Source organism: Oncorhynchus gorbuscha, unplaced genomic scaffold (assembly GCF_021184085.1).
Source record: "Oncorhynchus gorbuscha isolate QuinsamMale2020 ecotype Even-year unplaced genomic scaffold, OgorEven_v1.0 Un_scaffold_1014, whole genome shotgun sequence".
Lineage (NCBI taxonomy): Eukaryota > Metazoa > Chordata > Actinopteri > Salmoniformes > Salmonidae > Oncorhynchus > Oncorhynchus gorbuscha.
The window spans coordinates 107,232-128,582 of record NW_025745927.1 but is presented as its reverse complement, the minus strand read 5'-3'; the positions used below and the strand labels follow the sequence as shown (position 1 = coordinate 128,582).

Genomic DNA, 21,351 nt, shown 5'->3' with positions numbered 1-21,351 from the left:
TTATTATTATTTATATATATCTAACATATTATATTATATTATTATTATTAGAAGGATCTCTGTCCAATTAGAAACAGGATTCAGTGAACTACCAGAAGGATCTCTGTCCAATTAGAGACAGGATTCAATGAACTACCAGAAGGATCTCTGTCTTTGTCCAATTAGAGACAGGAATCAATGAACTACCAGAAGGATCTCTGTCTTTGTCCAATTAGAGACAGGAATCAATGAACTTCCAGAAGGATCTCTGTCCAATTAGAGACAGGATTCAGTGAACTACCAGAAGGATCTCTGTCTTTGTCCAATTAGAGACAGGAATCAATGAACTACCAGAAGGATCTCTGTCTTTGTCCAATTAGAGACAGGAATCAATGAACTACCAGAAGGATCTCTGTCTTTGTCCAATTAGAGACAGGAATCAATGAACTACCAGAAGGATCTCTGTCTTTGTCCAATTAGAGACAGGAATCAATGAACTACCAGAAGGATCTCTGTCTTTGTCCAATTAGAGACAGGAATCAATGAACTACCAGAAGGATCTCTGTCTTTGTCCAATTAGAGACAGGAATCAGTGAACTACCAGAAGGATCTCTGTCTTTGTCCAATTAGAGACAGGAATCAATGAACTACCAGAAGGATCTCTGTCTTTGTCCAATTAGAGACAGGAATCAATGAACTACCAGAAGGATCTCTGTCTTTGTCCAATTAGAGACAGGAATCAATGAACTACCAGAAGGATCTCTGTCTTTGTCCAATTAGAGACAGGAATCAATGAACTACCAGAAGGATCTCTGTCTTTGTCCAATTAGAGACAGGAATCAATGAACTACCAGAAGGATCTCTGTCTTTGTCCAATTAGAGACAGGAATCAGTGAACTACCAGAAGGATCTCTGTCCAATTAGAGACAGGATTCAGTGAACTACCAGAAGGATCTCGGTCTTTGTCCAATTAGAGACAGGAATCAATGAACTACCAGAAGGATCTCTGTCTTTGTCCAATTAGAGACAGGAATCAATGAACTTCCAGAAGGATCTCTGTCCAATTAGAGACAGGATTCAGTGAACTACCAGAAGGATCTCTGTCTTTGTCCAATTAGAGACAGGAATCAATGAACTACCAGAAGGATCTCTGTCTTTGTCCAATTAGAGACAGGAATCAATGAACTACCAGAAGGATCTCTGTCTTTGTCCAATTAGAGACAGGAATCAATGAACTACCAGAAGGATCTCTGTCTTTGTCCAATTAGAGACAGGAATCAATGAACTACCAGAAGGATCTCTGTCTTTGTCCAATTAGAGACAGGAATCAATGAACTACCAGAAGGATCTCTGTCTTTGTCCAATTAGAGACAGGAATCAATGAACTTCCAGAAGGATCTCTGTCCAATTAGAGACGGGATTCAGTGAACTACCAGAAGGATCTCTGTCTTTGTCCAATTAGAGACAGGAATCAATGAACTTCCAGAAGGATCTCTGTCTTTGTCCAATTAGAGACAGGAATCAATGAACTTCCAGAAGGATCTCTGTCCAATTAGAGACAGGATTCAGTGAACTACCAGAAGGATCTCTGTCTTTGTCCAATTAGAGACAGGAATCAATGAACTTCCAGAAGGATCTCTGTCCAATTAGAGACAGGATTCAGTGAACTACCAGAAGGATCTCTGTCCAATTAGAGACAGGATTCAGTGAACTACCAGAAGGATCTCTGTCTTTGTCCAATTAGAGACAGGAATCAATGAACTTCCAGAAGGATCTCTGTCCAATTAGAGACAGGATTCAGTGAACTACCAGAAGGATCTCTGTCTTTGTCCAATTAGAGACAGGAATCAATGAACTTCCAGAAGGATCTCTGTCCAATTAGAGACAGGATTCAGTGAACTACCAGAAGGATCTCTGTCTTTGTCCAATTAGAGACAGGAATCAATGAACTTCCAGAAGGATCTCTGTCCAATTAGAGACAGGATTCAGTGAACTACCAGAAGGATCTCTGTCCAATTAGAGACAGGATTCAGTGAACTACCAGAAGGATCTCTGTCCAATTAGAGACAGGATTCAGTGAACTACCAGAAGGATCTCTGTCCAATTAGAGACAGGAATCAATTAACTTCCAGAAGGACCTCTGTCCAATTAGAGACAAGATTCAGTGAACTACCAGAAGGACCTCTGTCCAATTAGAAACAGGATTCAGTGAACTACCAGAAGGAAGACCTGACCTGCACTACAGTCAACCTCGTTATACTGACACCTTTAATTAGTAATACTGTGGTACCTTTAAGGAGTAATACTGTGGTACCTTTATACTGACACCTTTAATTAGTAATACTGTGGTACCTTTATACTGACACCTTTAAGGAGTAATACTGTGGTACCTTTATACTGACACCTTTAAGGAGTAATACTGTGGTACCTTTATACTGACACCTTTAATTAGTAATACTGTGGTACCTTTAAGGAGTAATACTGTGGTACCTTTATACTGACACCTTTAAGGAGTAATACTGTGGTACCTTTATACTGACACCTTTAAGGAGTAATACTGTGGTACCTTTATTCTAACACCTTTAAGGAGTAATACTGTGGTACCTTTATACTGACACCTTTAAGGAGTAATACTGTGGTACCATTATACTGACACCTTTAAGGAGTAATGCTGTGGTACCTTTATACTAACACCTTTAAGGAGTAATACTGTGGGACCTTTATACTGACACCTTTAAGGAGTAATACTGTGGTACCTTTATACTAACACCTTTAAGGAGTAATACTGTGGGACCTTTATACTGACACCTTTAAAGAGTAATACTGTGGTACCTTTACACTGACACCTTTAAGGAGTAATACTGTGGGACCTTTATACTGACACCTTTAAGGAGTAATGCTGTGGTACCTTTATACTAACACCTTTATGGAGTAATACTGTGGTACCTTTAAGGATTAATACTGTGGTACCTTTAAGGAGTAATACTGTGGGACCTTTATACTGACACCTTTAAGGAGTAATACTGTGGTACCTTTATACTGACACCTTTAAGGAGTAATACTGTGGTACCTTTATACTAACACCTTTAAGGAGTAATACTGTGGGACCTTTATACTGACACCTTTAAAGAGTAATACTGTGGTACCTTTACACTGACACCTTTAAGGAGTAATACTGTGGGACCTTTATACTGACACCTTTAAGGAGTAATGCTGTGGTACCTTTATACTAACACCTTTATGGAGTAATACTGTGGTACCTTTATTAATACTGTGGTACCTTTAAGGAGTAATACTGTGGGACCTTTATACTGACACCTTTAAGGAGTAATACTGTGGTACCTTTATACTGACACCTTTAAGGAGTAATACTGTGGTACCTTTATACTGACACCTTTAAGGAGTAATACTGTGGTACCTTTATACTGACACCTTTAAGGAGTAATACTGTGGTACCTTTATACTGACACCTTTAAGGAGTAATACTGTGGGACCTTTAAGGAGTAATACTCTGGGACCTTTATACTGACACCTTTAATTAGTAATACTGTGGTACCTTTATACTGACACCTTTAAGGAGTAATACTGTGGTACCTTTATACTGACACCTTTAAGGAGTAATACTGTGGTACCTTTATACTGACACCTTTAAGGAGTAATACTGTGGTACCTTTATACTGACACCTTTAAGGAGTAATACTGTGGTACCTTTATACTGACACCTTTAAGGAGTAATACTGTGGTACCTTTACACTGACACCTTTAAGGAGTAATACTGTGGTACCTTTATACTGACACCTTTAAGGAGTAATACTGTGGTACCTTTATACTGACACCTTTAAGGAGTAATACTGTGGGACCTTTAAGGAGTAATACTGTGGTACCTTTATACTGACACCTTTAATTAGTAATACAGTGGTACCTTTATACTGACACCTTTAAGGAGTAATACTGTGGTACCTTTATACTGACACCTTTAAGGAGTAATATCGTGGTACCTTTATACTGACACCTTTAAGGAGTAATACTGTGGTACCTTTAAGGAGTAATACTGTGGTACCTTTATACTGACACCTTTAAGGAGTAATACTGTGGGACCTTTAAGGAGTAATACTGTGGGACCTTTATACTGACACCTTTAAGGAGTAATACTGTGGTACCTTTATACTGACACCTTTAAGGAGTAATACTGTGGTACCTTTATACTGACACCTTTAAGGAGTAATACTGTGGTACCTTTATACTGACACCTTTAAGGAGTAATACTGTGGTACCTTTATACTGACACCTTTAAGGAGTAATACTGTGGTACCTTTATACTGACACCTTTAAGGAGTAATACTGTGGTACCTTTATACTGACACCTTTAAGGAGTAATACTGTGGTACCTTTAAGGAGTAATACTGTGGTAGCTTTAAGGAGTAATACTGTGGTACCTTTATACTGACACCTTTAAGGAGTAATACTGTGGTATCTTTATACTGACACCTTTAAGGAGTAATACTGTGGTACCTTTATACTGACACCTTTAAGGAGTAATACTGTGGTATCTTTATACTGACACCTTTAAGGAGTAATACTGTGGTACCTTTATACTGACACCTTTAAGGAGTAATACTGTGGGACCTTTATACTGACACCTTTAAGGAGTAATACTGTGGTACCTTTATACTGACACCTTTAAGGAGTAATACTGTGGTACCTTTATACTGACACCTTTAAGGAGTAATACTGTGGTACCTTTATACTGACACCTTTAAGGAGTAATACTGTGGTACCTTTATACTGACACCTTTAAGGAGTAATACTGTGGTACCTTTATACTGACACCTTTAAGGAGTAATACTGTGGTACCTTTAAGGAGTAATACTGTGGTACCTTTATACTGACACCTTTAAGGCACTGTAGATGTCTGTCATTATAGATAGCTCAGTCAGTCCTGTCTAGTATAACTATATCTAGATGTCTCAGTCAGTCCTGTTTAGTATAACTATATCTAGATGGCTCAGTCAGTCCTGTATAGTATAACTATATCTAGATGGCTCAGTCAGTCCTGTCTAGTATAACTATATCTAGATGGCTCAGTCAGTCCTGTCTAGTATAACTATATCTAGATGTCTCAGTCAGTCCTGTTTAGTATAACTATATCTAGATGGCTCAGTCAGTCCTGTCTAGTATAACTATATCTAGATGTCTCAGTCAGTCCTGTCTAGTATAACTATATCTAGATGTCTCAGTCAGTCCTGTCTAGTATAACTATATCTAGATGGCTCAGTCAGTCCTGTTTAGTATAACTATATCTAGATGTCTCAGTCAGTCCTGTCTAGTATAACTATATCTAGATGGCTCAGTCAGTCCTGTCTAGTATAACTATATTTAGATGGCTCAGTCAGTCCTGTCTAGTATAACTATATCTAGATGTCTCAGTCAGTCCTGTCTAGTATAACTATATCTAGATGGCTCAGTCAGTCCTGTCTAGTATAACTATATCTAGATGGCTCAGTCAGTCCTGTCTAGTATAACTATATCTAGATGTCTCAGTCAGTCCTGTTTAGTATAACTATATCTAGATGGCTCAGTCAGTCCTGTCTAGTATAACTATATCTAGATGGCTCAGTCAGTCCTGTCTAGTATAACTATATCTAGATGTCTCAGTCAGTCCTGTCTAGTATAACTATATCTAGATGTCTCAGTCAGTCCTGTCTAGTATAACTATATCTAGATGTCTCAGTCAGTCCTGTCTAGTATAACTATATCTAGATGGCTCAGTCAGTCCTGTTTAGTATAACTATATCTAGATGGCTCAGTCAGTCCTGTCTAGTATAACTATATCTAGATGTCTCAGTCAGTCCTGTCTAGTATAACTATATCTAGATGTCTCAGTCAGTCCTGTCTAGTATAACTATATCTAGATGGCTCAGTCAGTCCTGTTTAGTATAACTATATCTAGATGGCTCAGTCAGTCCTGTCTAGTATAACTATATCTAGATGTCTCAGTCAGTCCTGTCTAGTATAACTATATCTAGATGGCTCAGTCAGTCCTGTTTAGTATAACTATATCTAGATGGCTCAGTCAGTCCTGTCTAGTATAACTATATCTAGATGGCTCAGTCAGTCCTGTCTAGTATAACTATATCTAGATGTCTCAGTCAGTCCTGTCTAGTATAACTATATCTAGATGGCTCAGTCAGTCCTGTCTAGTATAACTATATCTAGATGTCTCAGTCAGTCCTGTCTAGTATAACTATATCTAGATGTCTCAGTCAGTCCTGTCTAGTATAACTATATCTAGATGGCTCAGTCAGTCCTGTTTAGTATAACTATATCTAGATGGCTCAGTCAGTCCTGTCTAGTATAACTATATCTAGATGTCTCAGTCAGTCCTGTCTAGTATAACTATATCTAGATGTCTCAGTCAGTCCTGTCTAGTATAACTATATCTAGATGGCTCAGTCAGTCCTGTTTAGTATAACTATATCTAGATGGCTCAGTCAGTCCTGTTTAGTATAACTATATCTAGATGGCTCAGTCAGTCCTGTCTAGTATAACTATATCTAGATGGCTCAGTCAGTCCTGTCTAGTATAACTATATCTAGATGGCTCAGTCAGTCCTGTCTAGTATAACTATATCTAGATGGCTCAGTCAGTCCTGTTTAGTATAACTATATCTAGATGGCTCAGTCAGTCCTGTCTAGTATAACTATATCTAGATGTCTCAGTCAGTCCTGTTTAGTATAACTATATCTAGATGGCTCAGTCAGTCCTGTCTAGTATAACTATATCTAGATGTCTCAGTCAGTCCTGTCTAGTATAACTATATCTAGATGTCTCAGTCAGTCCTGTCTAGTATAACTATATCTAGATGGCTCAGTCAGTCCTGTTTAGTATAACTATATCTAGATGTCTCAGTCAGTCCTGTCTAGTATAACTATATCTAGATGGCTCAGTCAGTCCTGTCTAGTATAACTATATCTAGATGGCTCAGTCAGTCCTGTCTAGTATAACTATATCTAGATGGCTCAGTCAGTCCTGTCTAGTATAACTATATCTAGATGTCTCAGTCAGTCCTGTCTAGTATAACTATATCTAGATGTCTCAGTCAGTCCTGTCTAGTATAACTATATCTAGATGGCTCAGTCAGTCCTGTCTAGTATAACTATATCTAGATGTCTCAGTCAGTCCTGTTTAGTATAACTATATCTAGATGGCTCAGTCAGTCCTGTTTAGTATAACTATATCTAGATGTCTCAGTCAGTCCTGTCTAGTATAACTATATCTAGATGTCTCAGTCAGTCCTGTCTAGTATAACTATATCTAGATGGCTCAATCAGTCCTGTTTAGTATAACTATATCTAGATGGCTCAGTCAGTCCTGTCTAGTATAACTATATCTAGATGTCTCAGTCAGTCCTGTCTAGTATAACTATATCTAGATGGCTCAGTCAGTCCTGTTTAGTATAACTATATCTAGATGTCTCAGTCAGTCCTGTCTAGTATAACTATATCTAGATGTCTCAGTCAGTCCTGTCTAGTATAACTATATCTAGATGGCTCAGTCAGTCCTGTCTAGTATAACTATATCTAGATGGCTCAGTCAGTCCTGTCTAGTATAACTATATCTAGATGTCTCAGTCAGTCCTGTCTAGTATAACTATATCTAGATGTCTCAGTCAGTCCTGTCTAGTATAACTATATCTAGATGTCTCAGTCAGTCCTGTTTAGTATAACTATATCTAGATGGCTCAGTCAGTCCTGTCTAGTATAACTATATCTAGATGGCTCAGTCAGTCCTGTCTAGTATAACTATATCTAGATGTCTCAGTCAGTCCTGTCTAGTATAACTATATCTAGATGTCTCAGTCAGTCCTGTCTAGTATAACTATATCTAGATGGCTCAGTCAGTCCTGTTTAGTATAACTATATCTAGATGTCTCAGTCAGTCCTGTCTAGTATAACTATATCTAGATGGCTCAGTCAGTCCTGTCTAGTATAACTATATCTAGATGGCTCAGTCAGTCCTGTCTAGTATAACTATATCTAGATGTCTCAGTCAGTCCTGTCTAGTATAACTATATCTAGATGGCTCAGTCAGTCCTGTCTAGTATAACTATATCTAGATGGCTCAGTCAGTCCTGTCTAGTATAACTATATCTAGATGGCTCAGTCAGTCCTGTCTAGTATAACTATATCTAGATGTCTCAGTCAGTCCTGTTTAGTATAACTATATCTAGATGTCTCAGTCAGTCCTGTCTAGTATAACTATATCTAGATGTCTCAGTCAGTCCTGTCTAGTATAACTATATCTAGATGGCTCAGTCAGTCCTGTTTAGTATAACTATATCTAGATGGCTCAGTCAGTCCTGTTTAGTATAACTATATCTAGATGGCTCAGTCAGTCCTGTCTAGTATAACTATATCTAGATGGCTCAGTCAGTCCTGTCTAGTATAACTATATCTAGATGGCTCACTCATTCCCGTATATATGATCTTCTATCAGAGAAACTGTTGATTAAAACAGATCTATAAAATGTGTTTGTGTGTAAACAACAGTGACATGTTGTTGTTTAGGCTCTGTACTCCAACACGTTGCTTGAGGTTAAAGTGCAGAATGTCAGCTTTAATTTGAGGCTATTCCCATCCATATCAGGTGAAACATTTAGAAATTACAGCATTGTTTGCACATCGTCCCCCCCCCCCATTTTAGGGCACCAAAAGCATTGGGAAAAATTACATTTACATTACATTTAAGTCATTTAGCAGACGCTCTTATCCAGAGCGACTTACAAATTGGTGCATTCACCTTAAATGAACTTGTGTCGTACATCAGTCAAACATTTAGTATTTGGTCCCATATTCCTCTATAACTACATCAAGCTTGTAACTCTACAAACGTGTTGGATGTATTTCCTGTTTGTTGTGTTTCAGATTATGTTGTGCACAACAACAACAACAACAACATGTCCCAATACTTTTGGCCCTCACTGTATAATAACAAGATATTGAAAACATACAGAACATTTACTGAACATAACTGATTTAAGGTCTATGTGTGATTATATTTTAGCGTGTGTGTGTGTGAGGCCAGTCAGTGTTCTGAGTCGAGGTGGCAGCGTTGCGTTGGCGTCTCGGTGCCAGCGGGGGGAGGTGGCGAGGGAAGGCGGGGTTAGAACACTCAGCGCCACGCTCGGAAGTTTCAGCAGCGACCATAACTCCTCCCCTCTGGTCACTACGGCGACAACATCCTCCTCACTGCCACACCAGGAGACTGCTCCGCTACGAAGCTTAGAGAGGAACAGAGAAACCCTACACACACACACACACACACACACACACACACACAGGAACGGCTGTAGTGACTGGCTATAGTGTGTGTAATTTATGACTGTAGCCTGTAGGCCTGATGGCTGCATGGTGCAGTAGGCCTGATGGCTGCATGGTGCAGTAGGCCTGATGGCTGCATGGTGCAGTAGGTAGGGAGCTACTACAGCAGTGAGCCTGTAGGCCTGATGGCTGCATGGTGCAGTAGGCCTGATGGCTGCATGGTGCAATAGGCCTGATGGCTGCATGGTGCAGTAGGTAGGGAGCTACTACAGCAGTGAGCCTGTAGGCCTGATGGCTGCATGGTGCAGTAGGCCTGATGGCTGCATGGTACTGTAGGCCTGATGGCTGCATGGTACAGTAGGCCTGATGGCTGCAAGGTGCAGTAGGCCTGATGGCTGCATGGTGCAGTAGGCCTGATGGCTGCATGGTACAGTAGGCCTGATGGCTGCATGGTACAGTAGGCCTGATGGCTGCATGGTACAGTAGGCCTGATGGCTGCAAGGTGCAGTAGGCCTGATGGCTGCATGGTACAGTAGGCCTGATGGCTGCAAGGTGCAGTAGGCCTGATGGCTGCAAGGTGCAGTAGGTAGGAAGCCACTAGAGCGATTTGCATTTCAAACCTATAATGCAACACTCTGAAAGCCCATTGTGTGTGTGTGTGTGTTACCTGGGAATGAGGTCATGGGAACGGGAAGCCCATTGTGTGTGTGTTACCTGGGTATGAGGTCGTGGAAACGAGAAGCCCATTGTGTGTGTGTGTGTGTTACCTGGGAATGAGGTCATGGGAACGAGAAGCCCATTGTGTGTGTGTGTGTGTGTGTGTTACCTGGGTATGAGGTCGTGGGAACGGGAAGCCCATTGTGTGTGTGTTACCTGGGTATGAGGTCGTGGAAACGAGAAGCCCATTGTGTGTGTGTGTGTGTGTGTGTTACCTGGGTATGAGGTCGTGGAAACGAGAAGCCCATTGTGTGTGTGTGTGTGTGTGTGTTACCTGGGTATGAGGTCGTGGGAACGAGAAGCCCATTGTGTGTGTGTGTGTGTGTGTGTTACCTGGGTATGAGGTCGTGGGAACGGGAAGCCCATTGTGTGTGTGTGTGTGTGTGTGTGTGTTACCTGGGTATGAGGTCGTGGGAACGGGAAGCCCATTGTGTGTGTGTGTGTGTTACCTGGGAATGAGGTCGTGGAAACGGGAAGCCCATTGTGTGTGTGTGTTACCTGGGTATGAGGTCGTGGAAACGAGAAGCCCATTGTGTGTGTGTGTGTGTGTGTTACCTGGGTATGAGGTCGTGGGAACGAGAAGCCCATTGTGTGTGTGTGTGTGTGTGTGTGTGTGTGTGTGTGTGTGTGTGTGTGTGTGTGTGTGTGTGTGTGTGTGTGTGTGTGTTACCTGGGTATGAGGTCGTGGGAACGGGAAGCCAGTTTAGCGAGCGCGCTCAGTAAGGAGGTAACCACCCTGGGGGAGGGGCTTCCAGAGGAAGTGATCTCGAAGAGGACTGCCTCCAATGCCTCGAAACAGGAAGTAACCAGATCCACGGAACACCGAGAGTCAAATGACACCGACAGGTACTCACCTAGCACCCACACCTAGCACACACACACACACACACACACACACAGACACACACAGGCACACACAGGCACACACAGACACACACAGGCACACACAGACACACACAGGCACACACAGACACACACAGACACACACAGACACACACAGACACACACAGACACAGGCACACACAGACACACACAGGCACACACAGGCACACACACACAGGCACACACACACAGGCACACACACACACAGGCACACACAGACACACACACACAGACACACACACACAGGCACACACAGACACACACACACACACACAGACACACACAGGCACACACAGACACACACAGACACACACACACAGGCACACACAGACACACACAGGCACACACAGGCACACACAGGCACACACAGACTCAATCTGTCACCATGTGTCTGTAAAGGTTTCTCTAGTGTGAGTATGTGTGTGTGTGTATAGTGTGTATAGTAGAGTGTGTATAGCATAGTGTGTGTAGTGTGTATAGCATAGTGTGTATAGCATAGTGTGTATAGCATAGTGTGTATAGTGTGTATAGCATAGTGTGTGTAGCATAGTGTGTATAGTATGTATAGCATAGTGTGTGTAGTGTTTATAGTAGTGTGTATATCAGTGTGTATATCAGTGTGTATAGTATGTATAGTATTATAGTATTAGTATATAGTATTATATTATAGTGTATAGTATATAGTTCTCACCACATGTGTGTATATTATAGTGTATAGTATATAGTTCTCACCACATGTGTGTATATTATAGTGTATAGTATATAGTTCTCACCACATGTGTGTATATTATAGTGTATAGTATATAGTTCTCACCACATGTGTGTATATTATAGTGTATAGAATATAGTTCTCACCACATGTGTGTATATTATAGTGTATAGTATATAGTTCTCACCACATGTGTGTATATTATAGTGTATAGTATATAGTTCTCACCACATGTGTGTATATTATAGTGTATAGTATATAGTTCTCACCACATGTGTGTATATTATAGTGTATAGTATATAGTTCTCACCACATGTGTGTATATTATAGTGTATAGTATATAGTTCTCACCACATGTGTGTATATTATAGTGTATAGTATATAGTTCTCACCACATGTGTGTATATTATAGTGTATAGTATATAGTTCTCACCACATGTGTGTATATTATAGTGTATAGTATATAGTTCTCACCACATGTGTGTATATTATAGTGTATAGTATATAGTTCTCACCACATGTGTGTATATTATAGTGTATAGTATATAGTTCTCACCACATGTGTGTATATTATAGTGTATAGTATATAGTTCTCACCACATGTGTGTATATTATAGTGTATAGTATATAGTTCTCACCACATGTGTGTATATTATAGTGTATAGTATATAGTTCTCACCACATGTGTGTATATTATAGTGTATAGTATATAGTTCTCACCACATGTGTGTATATTATAGTGTATAGTATATAGTTCTCACCACATGTGTGTACAGGTCTTCTTTGCTGTGGATGTTAGTGGTGGTTCCAGCAAACTCCAGCAGCTCCCGTGATTGGTCCACAACCAGAGAGGGGTGGAGCTTACACAGCTTCAACAAGTGGTGGCTAAAAACTCTAGTGAGAGAAACAAGAGAGAAAATCAAAAGAGAACCGAGAGAGAGAGAGAAATGAGAGTGAGAAACGAGAGCGAGAAACGAGAAACGAGAGAGAGAGAAACGAGAGAGAGAGAGAAATGAGAGTGAGAAACGAGAGCGAGAGTGAAACGAGAGAGAGAGAGAGAGAAACGAGAGCGAGAAAGAGAAACGAGAGAGAGAAACGAGAGAGAGAGAGAGAGAGAGAGAGAGAGAGAGAGAGAGAGAGAGAGAGAGAGAGAGAGAGAGAGAGAGAAACGAGAGAGAGAGAGAAACGAGAGAGAGAGAGAAACGAGAGAGAGAGAGAAACGAGAGAGAGAGAGAAACGAGAGAGAAACGAGAGAGAGAGAGAGAGAGTGGAAAGATTGAGAGTTAATGAGCAGATGAGCTCCTGAATTGTTCAGCATGTTTTTCCAAAAGATAGACTGAGAGTTGTATAAAAGGTGGATTATTTTACAAGGACATATACAGGGTAACCCCCTCCACATCATCTACAGGGCACTGTGAAGAGATCAGTACAGTACCCCTTATAGATATTAAACATGACAAGGCACCGAGAGAGTACAGAGAGAAGCTCCTCGTGGACAATCCAGAAACACTTTTTGCTGACTGCTACAAAAACGGGAACGTCAGTAACCTTCCGCACAGACCATCCCTTTATCTTCACCTTTATTTAACCAGGTGGCCAGTTGAGAACAAGTTCTCATTTACATCTGTGACCTGGCCAAGATAAAGCAAAGCAGTGCGACACAAACAACAACACAGAGGTACACATGGAATAAACAAACGTACAGTCAATAACACAATAGAAAAAAGTCTATATACAGTGTGTGCAAATGGTAGGAGGTAAGGCAATAAATAGGCCATAGTACCGAAGTATTCACAATTTAGCAGATTAACACTGGAGTGCAGATGATGATGTGCAAGTAGAAATACTGGTGTGCAAAAAATAAAATCAAACCAATATGGGGATGAGGTAGGTAGTTGGGCTATTTACAGATGGGCTGTGTACAGCTGCAGCGGTCAGTAAGCTGCTCAGTTAGCTGATGCTTAAAGTTATTGAGGGAGATATAAGTCTCCAACTTGGAGACTCACTGGCTGCAGAGAACTGGAAGGAAAGGCGGCCAAAGGGGTGCTGGCTTTGGGGATGACCAGTGAGGTATACCCGCTGGAGCGCGTGCTATGGGTGGGTGTTGCTATGGTGACCAGTGAGCTGAGATAAGGCGGAGCTTTACCTAGCAAAGACTTATAGATGACCTGGAGCCAGTGGGTTTGGCAACGAATATGTAGCGAGGGCCAGCCGACGAGAGTGTACAGGTCACAGTGGTAGGTGGTATATGGGGCTTTGGTGACAAAACGGATGGCACTGTGATAGACTGCATCCAATTTGCTGAGTAGAGTGTTGGAGGCTATTTTGTAAATGACATCGTCAAGTCCAGGATCGGTAGGATATCAGTTTTACGAGGGAGTTTTGCGGCGTGAGTGAAGGAGGCTTTGTTGTGAAATAGGAAGGAAGGATTCTAGATTTAATTTCGGATTGGAGATGTTGAATACGAGTCTGGAAAGAGAGTTTACAGTCTAGCAAGACACCTAGGTATTTATAGTTGTCCACATATTCTAAGTCAGAACCGTCCAGAGTAGTGATGCTAGTCGGGCGGGCGGGTAGTGATCGGTTGAAGAGCATGCATTTAGTTTTACGAGCGTTTAAGAGCAGTTGGAGGCCACGGAAGGAGTGTTGTATGGCATTGAAGCTCGTTTGGAGGTTTGTTAACACAGTGTCCAAAGAAGGGCCAGATGTATACAGAATGGTGTCTTCTGTGTAGAGGTGGATCAGGGAATCAACCGCTGCAAGAACGACATCGTTGATATATACAGAGAAAAGAGTCAGCCGGAGAATTGAACCCTGTGGTACTCCCATAGAGACTGCCAGAGATCCTCTCTCCTTTTTGATAATGTTAGGTTCTTATTATCCAACAATAACTACTCAGAGTGAAAGAGAAACATTTCATGCTCTGATCCAGTGGAAACATCATAAAATAACCCTACCTGATTACTTCTGATCAAATCAAATCAAATCAAATTTATTTATATAGCCCTTCGTACATCAGCTGATATCTCAAAGTGCTGTACAGAAACCCAGCCTAAAACCCCAAACAGCAAACAATGCAGGTGTAAAAGCACGGTGGCTAGGAAAAACTCCCTAGAAAGGCCAAAACCTAGGAAGAAACCTAGAGAGGAACCGGGCTATGTGGGGTGGCCAGTCCTCTTCTGGCTGTGCCGGGTAGAGATTATAACAGAACATGACCAAGATGTTCAAATGTTCATAAATGACCAGCATGGTCAAATAATAATAAGGCAGAACAGTTGAAACTGGAGCAGCAGCACAGTCAGGTGGACTGGGGACAGCAAGGAGCCATCATGTCAGGTAGTCCTGGGGCACGGTCCTAGGGCTCAGGTCCTCCGAGAGAGAGAAAGAAAGAGAGAATTAGAGAGAGCATATGTGGGGTGGCCAGTCCTCTTCTGGCTGTGCCGGGTGGAGATTATAACAGAACGTGGCCAAGATGTTCAAATGTTCATAAATGACCAGCATGGTTGAATAATAGTAAGGCAGAACAGTTGAAACTGGAGCAGGAGCATGGCCAGGTGGACTGGGGACAGCAAGGAGTCCTCATGTCAGGTAGTCCTGGGACATGGTCCTAGGGCCCAGGCCAGTTGAAACTGGAGCAGCAGCATGGCCAGGTGGACTGGGGACAGCAAGGAGTCATCATGTCAGGTAGTCCTGGGGCATGGTTCTAGGGCTCAGGTCCTCCGAGAGAGAGAAAGAAGGAGAGAAGGAGAGAATTAGAGAACGCACACTTAGATTTACACAGGACACCGAATAGGACAGGAGAAGTACTCCAGATAAACAAACTGACCCTAGCCCCCGACACATAAACTACTGCAGCATAAATACTGGAGGCTGAGACAGGAGGGGTCAGGAGACACTGTGGCCCCATCCGAGGACACCCCGGACAGGGCCAAACAGGAAGGATATAACCCCACCCACTTTGCCAAAGCACAGCCCCCACACCACTAGAGGGAAATCTACAACCACCAACTTACCATCCTGAGACAAGGCCGAGTATAGCCCACAAAGATCTCCGACACGGTACAACCCAAAGGGGGGAAACCCAGACAGGCCGACCACAACAGTGAATCAACCCACCCAGGTGACGCACCCCCCCCAGGGACGGCACGAGAGAGCCCCAGCAAGCCAGTGACTCAGCCCCCGTAACAGGGTTAGAGGCAGAGAATCCCAGTGGAAAAAGGGGAACCGGCCAGGCAGAGACAGCAAGGGCGGTTCGTTGCTCCAGAGCCTTTCCGTTCACCTTCCCACTCCTGGGCCAGACTACACTCAATCATATGACCCACTGAAGAGATGAGTCTTCAGTAAAGACTTAAAGGTTGAGACCGAGTTTGCGTCTCTGACATGGGTAGGCAGACCGTTCCATAAAAATGGAGCTCTATAGGAGAAAGCCCTGCCTCCAGTGGTTGACTTGGACTGGAATGGGTTCCGGAACTCATTTTGGGTTCCGGAACTGTTTCATATTCAGGTGTAGGAGCTCCAGAATACTTTAGAGATAATATTCTATAAGAGGAAGAGGAGCTCAAGCAGTAGAACATTGAGATAATATTCTATAAGAGGAAGAGGAGCTGAGATAGAATATTCTATTCTAAAGAGGAAGAGGAGCTCGAGCAGTAGAATATTGAGATATTATTCTATAAGAGGAAGAGGAGCTCGAGCAGTAGAACATTGAGATATTATTCTATAAGAGGAAGAGGAGCTCGAGCAGTAGAACATTAGGATAATATTCTATAAGAGGAAGAGGAGCTCAAGCAGTAGAACATTAGGATAATATTCTATAAGAGGAAGAGGAGCTCAAGCAGTAGAACATTAGGATAATATTCTATAAGAGGAAGAGGAGCTCAAGCAGTAGAACATTGAGATAATATTCTATAAGAGGAAGAGGAGCTCAAGCAGTAGAACATTAGGATAATATTCTATAAGAGGAAGAGGAGCTCAAGCAGTAGAACATTAGGATAATATTCTATAAGAGGAAGAGGAGCTCAAGCAGTAGAACATTGAGATAATATTCTATAAGAGGAAGAGGAGCTCAAGCAGTAGAACATTGAGATAATATTCTATAAGAGGAAGAGGAGCTCAAGCAGTAGAACATTGAGATAATATTCTATAAGAGGAAGAGGAGCTCAAGCAGTAGAACATTGAGATAATATTCTATAAGAGGAAGAGGAGCTCAAGCAGTAGAACATTAGGATAATATTCTATAAGAGGAAGAGGAGCTCAAGCAGTAGAACATTAGGATAATATTCTATAAGAGGAAGAGGAGCTCAAGCAGTAGAACATTAGGATAATATTCTATAAGAGGAAGAGGAGCTCAAGCAGTAGAACATTGAGATAATATTCTATAAGAGGAAGAGGATAAGAGGAAGAGGAGCTCAAGCAGTAGAACATTAGGATAATATTCTATAAGAGGAAGAGGAGCTCAAGCAGTAGAACATTAGGATAATATTCTATAAGAGGAAGAGGAGCTCAAGCAGTAGAACATTGAGATAATATTCTATAAGAGGAAGAGGAGCTCAAGCAGTAGATAATATTAGGATAATATTTCTATAAGAGGAAGAGGAGCTCAAGCAGTAGAACATTGAGATAATATTCTATAAGAGGAAGAGGAGCTCAAGCAGTAGAACATTAGGATAATATTCTATAAGAGGAAGAGGAGCTCAAGCAGTAGAACATTAGGATAATATTCTATAAGAGGAAGAGGAGCTCAAGCAGTAGAACATTAGGATAATATTCTATAAGAGGAAGAGGAGCTCAAGCAGTAGAACATTAGGATAATATTCTATAAGAGGAAGAGGAGCTCAAGCAGTAGAACATTGAGATAATATTCTATAAGAGGAAGAGGAGCTCAAGCAGTAATATTCTATAAGAACATTTAGGATAATATTCTATAAGAGGAAGAGGAGCTCGAGCAGTAGAACATTGAGATAATATTCTATAAGAGGAAGAGGAGCTCAAGCAGTAGAACATTGAAATAATATTCTATAAGAGGAAGAGGAGCTCAAGCAGTAGAACATTGAGATAATATTCTATAAGAGGAAGAGGAGCTCAAGCAGTAGAACATTGAGATAATATTCTATAAGAGGAAGAGGAGCTCAAGCAGTAGATCATTAGGATAATATTCCATAAGAGGAAGAGGAGCTCAAGCAGTAGATCATTAGGATAATATTCTATAAGAGGAAGAGGAGCTCAAGCAGTAGAACATTGAGATAATATTCTATAAGAGGAAGAGGAGCTCAAGCAGTAGAACATTGAGATAATATTCTATAAGAGGAAGAGGAGCTCAAGCTGTAGAACATTGAGATAATATTCTATAAGAGGAAGAGGAGCTCAAGCAGTAGAACATTGAGATAATATTCTATAAGAGGAAGAGGAGCTCAAGCAGTAGATCATTAGGATAATATTCCATAAGAGGAAGAGGAGCTCAAGCAGTAGAACATTAGGATAATATTCTATAAGAGGAAGAGGAGCTCAAGCAGTAGAACATTAGGATAATATTCCATAAGAGGAAGAGGAGCTCAAGCAGTAGAACATTAGGATAATATTCCATAAGAGGAAGAGGAGCTCAAGCAGTAGAACATTAGGATAATATTCTATAAGAGGAAGAGGAGCTCAAGCAGTAGAACATTGAGATAATATTCTATAAGAGGAAGAGGAGCTCAAGCAGTAGAACATTAGGATAATATTCTATAAGAGGAAGAGGAGCTCAAGCAGTAGAACATTGAGATAATATTCTATAAGAGGAAGAGGAGCTCCAGAATACTTTAGAGATAATATTCTATAAGAGGAAGAGGAGCTCAAGCAGTAGAACATTGAGATAATATTCTATAAGAGGAAGAGGAGCTCAAGCAGTAGAACATTAGGATAATATTCTATAAGAGGAAGAGGAGCTCCAGAATACTTTAGAGATAATATTCTATAAGAGGAAGAGGAGCTCAAGCAGTAGAACATTGAGATAATATTCTATAAGAGGAAGAGGAGCTCAAGTAGTAGAACATTAGGATAATATTCTATAAGAGGAAGAGGAGCTCAAGCAGTAGAACATTGAGATAATATTCTATAAGAGGAAGAGGAGCTCAAGCAGTAGAACATTGAGATAATATTCTATAAGAGGAAGAGGAGCTCAAGCTGTAGAACATTAGGATAATATTCTATAAGAGGAAGAGGAGCTCAAGCAGTAGAACATTAGGATAATATTCTATAAGAGGAAGAGGAGCTCAAGCAGTAGAACATTGAGATAATATTCTATAAGAGGAAGAGGAGCTCAAGCAGTAGAACATTAGGATAATATTCTATAAGAGGAAGAGGAGCTCAAGCAGTAGAACATTGAGATAATATTCTATAATAGGAAGAGGAGCTCAAGCAGTAGAACATTAGGATATTATTCTATAAGAGGAAGAGGAGCTCAAGCAGTAGAACATTAGGATAATATTCTATAAGAGGAAGAGGAGCTCAAGCAGTAGAACATTAGGATACTATTCTATAAGAGGAAGAGGAGCTCAAGCAGTAGAACATTAGGATAATATTCTATAAGAGGAAGAGGAGCTCAAGCAGTAGAACATTGAGATAATATTCTATAAGAGGAAGAGGAGCTCAAGCAGTAGAACATTAGGATAATATTCTATAAGAGGAAGAGGAGCTCAAGCAGTAGAACATTGAGATCTGAATACATTATTATAAATGAAATTAAACTCACAAAAATGTACATATGAAAACCATAAGTGGCACGCAGATTGGTAGACACTATGACACTAGACACTATGGAACACAAAGCTTTTACTATCTCATCCTGGAATATACAAGGTCTGAACAGGAACCCAGACTTCATCAAAGAAATGTGAAATACAGACATTGTCATCCTACAAGGGGAGATAAACCATTTCTAGGCCCAGGGACTGTGGAGACCTAAATGCCAGAACGGGACAAGAATCTGACACCCTCAGCACCCAGGGAGACAAACACCTGCCTGGAGGTGACAGCATTCCCTCCCCCATATGCCCCCCTAGGCACAACTACGACAACATAACCAACAAAAACGGGTCACAAGTCCTGCAGCTCTGTCACACGCTGGGTCTGTACATAGTCAATGGTACTATAGGCTTCAAGGGGACTCTTACGGTAGGTACACAATCACCTGACCTCATCCCTTGGCAGTAGTACTGTAGACTACTTTATCACTGACCTCAACCCAGAGTCCCTCAGAGCGTTCAGTCAGCCCACTGACACCTCTCTAAGATCACTGCTGAACCACCATCTACTTGAACAAAGCAATACTCAATCATGAGGCATCAAAGCCAAATGAACTGAATAATATTAAGAAATGCTATAGATGGAAGGAAAGTAGTGTAGAAACCTACCAAAAAACGATTAGGCAACAACAAATTCAATCCCTTCTAGACAACTCCCTGGACAAAACAGTTCACTGTAATAGTGAAGGTGTAAACTTGGCAGTAGTAACCCTAAACAGTATATTTGACCTCTCAGCTCCCCTATCAAATCTAACGTTTTCAAGCAGACTACCTTAGAAAATGAAAAACAATGACAAATGGTTTGACGAAGAATGCAAAAACCTAAGAAAGAAATTGAGAAAACTGTCCAACCAAAAACATGACCTTCACCTCAACTAACCTGTACCCTTCACTCCTACCTACATGTACCCTTCACTCCTACCTACATGTACCCTTCACCCCTACCTACATGTACCCTTCACCCCTACCTACATGTACCCTTCACCCCTACCTACATGTACCCTTCACTCCTACCTACATGTACCCTTCACCCCTACCTACATGTACACATTACCTCGACTAACCTGTACCCTTCACCCCTACCTACATGTACCCTTCACCCCTACCTACATGTACCCTTCACCCCTACCTACATGTACACATTACCTCGACTAACCTGTACCCTTCACCCCTACCTACATGTACCCTTCACCCCTACCTACATGTACCCTTCACCCCGACCTACATGTACCCTTCACTCCTACCTACATGTACCCTTCACTCCTACCTACATGTACCCTTCACCCCTACCTACATGTACCCTTCACTCCTAACTACATGTACACATTACCTCAACTAACCTGTACCCTTCACCCCTACCTACATGTACCCTTCACCCCTACCTACATGTACCCTTCACCCCTACCTACATGTACCCTTCACCCCTACCTACATGTACCCTTCACCCCTACCTACATGTACACATTACCTCAACTAACCTGTACCCTTCACCCCTACCTACATGTACCCTTCACCCCTACCTACATGTACCCTTCACCCCTACCTACATGTACCCTTCACCCCTACCTACATGTACACATTACCTCGACTAAACTGTACCCTTCACCCCTACCTACATGTACCCTTCACCCCTACCTACATGTACCCTTCACTCCTACCTACATGTACCCTTCACCCCTACCTACATGTACCCTTCACCCCTACCTACATGTACCCTTCACCCCTACCTACATGTACCCTTCACCCCTACCTACATGTACACATTACCTCAACTAACCTGTACCCTTCACCCCTACCTACATGTACCCTTCACTCCTACCTACATGTACACATTACCTCAACTAACCTGTACCCTTCACCCCTACCTACATGTACCCTTCACCCCTACCTACATGTACCCTTCACCCCTACCTACATGTACACATTACCTCGACTAAACTGTACCCTTCACCCCTACCTACAT

General features: G+C 41.5%; 1 protein-coding gene across 1 annotated transcript in view; it reads right to left on the bottom strand.

Annotated features, from left to right (window-relative positions):
* Window positions 1-8,787: 8,787 nt before the first annotated feature.
* LOC124020993 (AP-5 complex subunit zeta-1-like) overlaps window positions 8,788-21,351 on the bottom strand; it is a 61,300-nt gene continuing 48,736 nt past the window's right edge. The window contains 3 exon segments of the mRNA XM_046336309.1: window positions 8,788-9,281; window positions 10,687-10,883; window positions 12,369-12,501. Coding sequence (XP_046192265.1) covers window positions 9,032-9,281; window positions 10,687-10,883; window positions 12,369-12,501 — 580 coding nt within the window. The 3' untranslated portion in view covers window positions 8,788-9,031.